General features: G+C 64.5%; 1 protein-coding gene across 2 annotated transcripts in view; it reads left to right on the plus strand.

The window, feature by feature from the left end:
• Nucleotides 1-1,977: 1,977 nt before the first annotated feature.
• Nucleotides 1,978-6,849, plus strand: part of LOC115275214 (neutrophil elastase-like) — a 5,916-nt gene continuing 1,044 nt past the window's right edge. Inside the window, exons 1-5 of one of the 2 annotated variants that reach the window (XM_029918864.1) lie at nucleotides 1,978-2,194; nucleotides 2,480-2,636; nucleotides 2,857-2,998; nucleotides 3,819-4,049; nucleotides 4,312-4,580. In XM_029918864.1, coding sequence (XP_029774724.1) covers nucleotides 2,128-2,194; nucleotides 2,480-2,636; nucleotides 2,857-2,998; nucleotides 3,819-4,049; nucleotides 4,312-4,512 — 798 coding nt within the window. In that variant the 5' untranslated portion in view covers nucleotides 1,978-2,127 and the 3' untranslated portion in view covers nucleotides 4,513-4,580. Of the gene's footprint in view, nucleotides 2,195-2,479; nucleotides 2,637-2,856; nucleotides 2,999-3,818; nucleotides 4,050-4,311; nucleotides 4,581-6,849 lie in introns of those variants that run through there. The other variant, XM_029918865.1, reaches the window with a different exon arrangement.

The following is a 6,849-nucleotide window of genomic DNA, read 5'->3' on the forward strand; positions in this document are numbered from 1 at the left end:
GGGGGGGGGGGGGGGGGGGGGGGGGGGGGGGGGGGGGGGGGGGGGGGGGGGGGGGGGGGGCGTGCAGGGAAGGGAACGAGGGTGACCGGAGGAGAGGCCGGAAGAGGCGAAGGCCACTGGCCAGCTGTGGGGCGGGACGCTGGTCATGGCAAGGAGACCATTAAGGCTCGGAGAGGCGGCTGACCTGCGGGGGGACGCAGCTGGAAGGCAGCCGCTCCTTCCTTGCTGAGGTACTCTGGGGCCGCCTAGCGGGCATGCAAGTTCAAGTTCAAGCACGTGGGAGCTGGCCTTTCGCCCCAGGGGAGGAGTCTACAGCCGGGGTGCCAGGAGCAAATCCTGGGAAGTGGGTCCTGAAGAGTCCGCAGGATGCCGGGAACTTCCCGATTTTGCCGGGAGCCCGAGGCGGGGGCGGGGCAGGGCTTGTTGGAGGGAATGTTGATGGAGCTCATTGATGGGGACAGAAAGATCCAGAAAGCCAGACCCCAGAAGGGAGGTCAGGATCGGGGTGAATTTGCCCAAGCACGACACCACAGGAGCGGCTCCCGGGGTGGGGGCCTCGGGGAGCGTGGGGTCCCCAGGGGCACCCCCCCGCCCCCACCCTGCTCTCGCAGCTGAATCAAGTGTCGCACGCCGGGCCCAGCATGTGCTGTGTGGGTGCCGCACCCGGTCATCGCCCCTGTGAACCCTGTGAGCCCCAGCCTGGGCCCCTCAAGGGAGCCACCACCCTGCCCTCCTGCGGGCGATTGGGGTTTGCAGACCCCCGGGGACAGCACTTCCTTAGCTGAGGTCTTTGCGAGGCTTCCTTCGTTTAACCCTCACATCAGTCCTGAGACGGAGGAGCTCGTGTCCCACTTTCACCTCAGCGGCAAGGACTCGGAAGTGCCAAGGGCGGTGGCCAGAAGCGGCACAGGGGTGAGCGGCCACACTCACGAGCCCAGAGTCCGTGCACTTAACCACCACAGCATGCATGAACCTAGTATGCAGATGGTGCTCAATAGATGCAGCTTTGGTTAAATCTGCTCTCCTGTAAGAACCACTAACTCCAAGGACATGGCCTTCTCCCCCACCCGCAAATGGTGCTTACTAAGAGCTCTGTGGGTGGGGGGACCCTGCCACGGGCACAGGGCAGTTGAGGCCAAGACAGGGAGAAAGGGCAGGCGCTGAGCACCTGCTGTGTGCTGGGCTCTGGGAGGGCAGGGCCGTCACCCTCATCCCTGAAGGGTGTGGGGTTGGCTGGCCTGTGGCCACAGGGACAACCTAGACCCCAGCCGTGGCGCCGGCTCTGGGCGCCCCTGGAGCCCCGGCCCCCCCCATTCCCACAGACAATCCGTTGGCTCCCTCCCCTGAACCCTGCCCGAGCCTGGAGGACGTTGCTTCATTGCGACATTGGCCATTGCAGCGGGAGCATCCTTGTGGGCGGGGGAGTGGGGCAGGGGTCACGGGGAGGGGGGCTGGGCCCTGCGGCAGAGCCCTCCAGCTAACCAGGACCAGGGACTTTGGGGAAGCTTGGTGAGGGGGGGCTGCCTCCCAGAACTTCTGCTGGAGACCAGATGCCGACCCGAGAGACCGAGCGCCTGCGTGAGCCACAGCCAAGCGGGCGGCCGCACACCCTGTCCTGCTGTGAACCCCGGGCCTGCGTGTCACGGGGCAGACGCCCGGGGGAAGCCCTCACCCTGCCTCAGTTTCCTCATCTCAGACGAGGACCCAGCAGCCTGTGTCCCTGTGAAATGTCAGGCCCCGCACTGCGCACCACTGTTGCCATTGCTATACTGCCCCGGGGAAACTGAGGCACGTGCGGGGCCCCAGCCGACGTCCTGTGGGCCCGGGGTGCCAGATTCAGCAAAGACACAGGACGCCCAGGTAAATGTGACTGCTGCAGAGGCGTGCCCTGTGCGGTGTCAGTCTGGGATACACTTACACGAAGAGCGTGGCGTGCGGCCCCGACCGCGTGACTTCCATCCGGCGACCCTGTAGCCCCGGCCCCTGGGCCCCCCACCCGGGGCAGGGGAGAGGAAGTGGGGACACCTGGCCCTGCCGTGGGGCAACTGCAACGGCCTCCGGGGGCGGGCGCTATAAGAGGGGCCGGTGGGCACGGGGGGGCAGAGACGCCAGAACTGCCGCCCGACCATGACTCCGAGCCGCAGACCGGCCGGCCCTGCCCTCGCCCCTGCGCTGCTGGCCGTGCTGCTGGGTGGTGAGTGCGGACACGTGTCTGTCTGTCTGTCTGTCTGTCTGTCCCTGGGCATCATTCTTGGCCCTCGTGGGCCATGAGGCCTGGTGAGCAGGACAGTGAGGCTGGGGGGGGTGCCAGCGAGCGAGCCCGGAGCCAGGGTGCGGCCCCTCCAGGGGGCCCAAAGCCACTGAGTCTGAATAGCTGCGCCCTGGTGGGGGCGTGGGGTGGTGGCAGCCCCCCTCGTGCCTCGGTTTCCTCACCAGGGCTCTGGCATGGCGCCCGCCACCCCGGCCCATGTGTCCCCAGGCGCCGCGCTGGCCTCAGACATCGTGGGCGGCCGCCCGGCCCGGCCGCACGCGTGGCCCTTCATGGTGTCCCTGCAGCTGCGCGGAGGCCACTTCTGCGGCGGCACGCTCGTCGCCCCGAACTTCGTCATGTCAGCGGCCCACTGCGTGGATGGCATGTGAGTCACCGGGGTCCACGCCACCCTTCCCCGAGCGCCGTCGCCATGGCCATCTGCTGGGAAGGGAGCAAGAGCAGGGCCCCGAGTTCCTCCCAGGGGCCTGTCCCGCACCCGCGCCCTCCTGGGCTGGGGGGGCACAGCTGGGCCCTGGGGTCTGCCCGCCACGCCCAGCCGCCAGGGCCGCCTCGGATCACCTCCTGCCTCTCCCTCGCCGCCGCAGAAACTTCCGGTCGATGGTGGCGGTGCTGGGGGCACACGACCTGCGGCAGCGAGAGCCCACCAGGCAGACGTTCGCCATCCGTCGGGTCTTTGAAAACGGCTTCGACCCCCAGAGGCTGCTGAATGACATCGTGATTCTCCAGGTGTGAGGCCAGGCTGGGGGGTGGGGCGGGCACCCAGGACAGGGACCGGGGGGTGCAAAGGCCCGGGGGCAGGAAGCTTGGGGGGCGTGTGGAGGGGGGAGAAGTGGGGGGCCCAGAATGGCAGGCTTGCGTCACACCCCAGCTCTAACCAAGTAGGCTGCCTCTGTGTGCCTCAGTTTCCCCCTCTGTAACATGGAGAAATAAACCCCATTCGGCAGGGCTCTTGAGGAATTAAGTGAGATGATACAGGAGGCTCCGAGCAAACTGTTGCTATCCATGTGGCTGAGGATGGGGACGTTCCTGTCCTTGTGAAATGGGGTGACATTACCCACATGCAGCTGGCGGGAGACTCTCCCCTCTGCTTGCAAAGTTAGGAGTATTCTCTGGGAAGGTTCTAGAACAAGGGATATGTCACTGCTCTTGCCCACAGTGTGTTTTATTGAGCACCCACTATATTCAAGACATGTCCGGCGGTGTCTGGGGGGCTCAGTCGGTTAAGTGTCTGACTTCGGCTCAGGTCATGATCTCATTCGTGGGTTCGAGCCCCGCATCGGGCTCTATGCTGACAGCTAGCTCACAGTCTGGAGCTGCTTCGGATTTTGTGTCTCCCTCTCTCTCTGCCCCTCCCCTGCTCGTGCTCTGTCTCTCTCTCAAAAATAAACATTAAATTTTTTAATATTTAAAAAATACATATCCAGAGATGCTCTGAGCCACTGTGGTTGCTCCCACTGTACAGATGGGGAAACTGAGGCCTGGGGAGGGGAGGGTCATGGCCCACCACCCCCGTGACTCTCTGACGCTCTGTCCCCACCCACCACAGCTCAATGGGTCAGCCACCATCAACACCAATGTGCAAGTGGCCAGGCTGCCTGCCCAGAATCAAGGCGTGGGCAGTGGGGTGCCATGCCTGGCCATGGGCTGGGGCCAGCTGGGCACGACCCGGCCACCTCCCAGTGTCCTGCAGGAGCTCAATGTGACCGTGGTGACCACCCTGTGCCGTCGCACCAACGTGTGCACACTGGTGCCACGGCGGCAGGCCGGCATCTGCTTTGTGCGTACCCTGGGCCCCCAGGCCCCCATCCCCCCTGGGCTCCCCCGGGTCCCCCAGGTCCCTTTGTTCCCCCCAGGTCCTCCCCAGTCCCCCCCGGGTCCGTCCCATCCCCTCCATGCCCCCCCAGGTCCGTCTCGTCCCCTCTGGTCTCCCCTGGTGCCCCCCGGACGCCCCCCTCTGTCCTCCCCGGTCCCCCCCCACCCCCGCCTGGGCTGCGCCCGGAGCCCCGAAGGCCAGCCTCTCAACCCTGCTGTGCCCGCAGGGGGACTCTGGCGGGCCCCTGGTCTGCAACGGGCTGGTCCAGGGCATCGACTCCTTCATCCGCGGAAGCTGTGGCTCGGGCTTCTACCCAGACGCCTTCGCTCCGGTGGCGCAGTTCGCCGACTGGATCAACTCCATCATCCGTCGCCAGGACAACCGCCCCTCGGTGCATCCCAGGGACCCCGTGAGCAGGACCCTCTAGAAAGGGCTGGGCCCTGCCCACGGGCACCATTTGCCTCTCGCACAATAAAAGCCCTCTCGGTTTCGTGAGCACGTGTGCAGCTGTTTCCGGCTGTGCAGCTGGGCCCGGAAGTCGCCACAGAGTGTCTCGTGACTGCGCTGCCCCCAAACGGCAGGGCGCTAAGGGCCCTGGGGTAAAAAGACCGCCCCCGCCAAGCTTGCCAGCGGCCACCCCGGTCCCCAGGTCCCCGGACTGAGTCAGCGCCACAGCCACCGCTCGCGTGGCACAGGGGCCCTTCCGAGTCTCTGCCTCCGTCCCCTTGTCCCTCTTCCCAGCCCTTGAGGCGCGTCCTAGCGCTGCCCCATTTTACAGGTAAAGGAGTCGGGGTACAGACAGGCCTGAGGCTGTGCTCAGGAGCCGAGGTTTGAGCCCCAGCTATGTGACCTTGGGCACCTCGCTCTCTTTCCCTGAGCCTCAGTCTCCCTGCAGGAAGGAGTGAGGGGAAGGGAGGGTCCCAGACAGGCCTTGGCCTCAGGAACCCTGCCCCTCACCCCTGCTGGAGGCCACCAGCCTGGGCTCCCCCACGGTTCTGGCCCCCAGTGCTCCCTCCGCCCGGGGTGCTCCCCTCCCACAGCCCCACCCAGGCCCCCGGCCTTCCGGCCTCGGGCTCCTGGCTGGCGTCTTGGAGTCCAGGCAGCATCTGCGAGTGTCATGTTATTTACTGACCCGTCTTGTCTTCAAGACGTTCCAAATTTTGTTGCAGTTTCCAACTCTTACATAATCTGGACTCCACTTTTGTTTCTGATTTCAATAAGGAAACATGTTAGGATCTAACAAATCACACTGGTTACATTTTTTGTATTCTTCTCTGGGCATGAAACCGTCCACAGCAAAGAGGGAAGAAATAGAGGGAAAATATTGTGCAATGTGCCCACTGGGGGTGTCCAAGGCCCGCCCCACACTTCTGTTCCCAGCAGTGCCCCCCCATGGGTTCACGAGATGTTGACCCCGTATCCCGACCTTATCAAGGGTCATGAAACCGTTCTGCTCATCAGAACCTGCCATCTTTTGCTCACAGTGATTGGTTTGGGAAGGGACATATGATCAAAGCCCAGCCAATCAGAGGCAGCCTTGAGAAGCTGGCTGGAGTGATGGGGAATTTGGGGAGGGGCCCACAACTGGGGAGCCTGGCGAGGAGAAAAACCACCAAGGAGGAAAAGACAAACTAGGGACAGAGACACCTGATATCAGTCAGGCACCTGGATCAAGCCACACCTGAGAGCAGCCCCCTGAACTTTCCATCTAAGTTTCCTTATTGAAGGCCACCCAGTTCAACTGGGTTTTCCTGCCACTTGTATCCAACCATCTTTCCAGCTGCCTCTACACCCCACCTTTCTGACATTCCACCTGTTGGGGTGTGGGGCCCCAGAGGCAACAGGGACAAGACTGTCACGTGACCTTCCCATCCCCACACTGACCTCTCTTAGTTGGAGGAGGAAGAGAAAGAACAGATCCGCAGAAAAATGAGGAAGTGGGTTGTTTACAAACTGTGACCTCCAGCTGCTGTTGCAAATCTCTGGGCCAGAAGGGCTGTGGGATGACAGGGCTGGGGGCTGACGGGTGGGTCCGTCGGAGGGTCTGCTGCCCACACGAGGGCCAGCTCTGGACCTGGCACAGAGGTAGGAGGCACCTCCAGCCGCCTGCCTAGGCAGGTGCAGAGCTCCCGAGGGAGATGACCCCGCCCAACGAGGTTGGACCTTGGTCTCCCAGCAGATGGAGCCCTGGGAGCCCCGCCCCCTCGCTCGTGCCTACAAGTGACCCCCCCTGGGGGGGCCCAGCCCGAACCCCTGACAGACCGCAGCAGCAGCATGGCCGACTGTGTCGTGCAGCTGGTGACTCTGGTCCTCCTGGGAGCAGCAGCGTGTGGTGAGTGGCTGGGTACAGCTGGGAGCCACCAGTCTGGGGGGCGATCAGCCAGGGGCCCCCCTCCATCAAGCAGGAGTGCCCACCCCCACCTCCAGCAGGTGAATGGAAGGCTCTGAAAATGAAGGAATTTCCCAAACTTGGAATGTGCACCTCAGCTTTCTGAGTCTGAGCTTTGCCCACAGTGAGACCTGCCGCGCCGCGGGCGGCCCCCAGGACCGCTCCGCCTGCTCAGCAGCCGCACTTCCCTCACCGGCCTTAGGCGCGGTGTGTAGGGAATTCGCCCCCGAGCCCGCCAGTCCCTACCGCTGGGTCCCGGCCGGTCCTCCCCGGCCCCAGCGGCCTGACTCCGGGTCTGAGCGAGCGGGAGGCCTGCGCCCTGAAGCTCACGCGCACCTGCCCCCGCAGCGGCGCAGCCCCGCGGCCGGATCCTGC

The sequence above is a fragment of the Suricata suricatta genome, chromosome 12 (genome assembly GCF_006229205.1).
Source record: "Suricata suricatta isolate VVHF042 chromosome 12, meerkat_22Aug2017_6uvM2_HiC, whole genome shotgun sequence".
Taxonomy (NCBI): Eukaryota; Metazoa; Chordata; class Mammalia; order Carnivora; family Herpestidae; genus Suricata; species Suricata suricatta.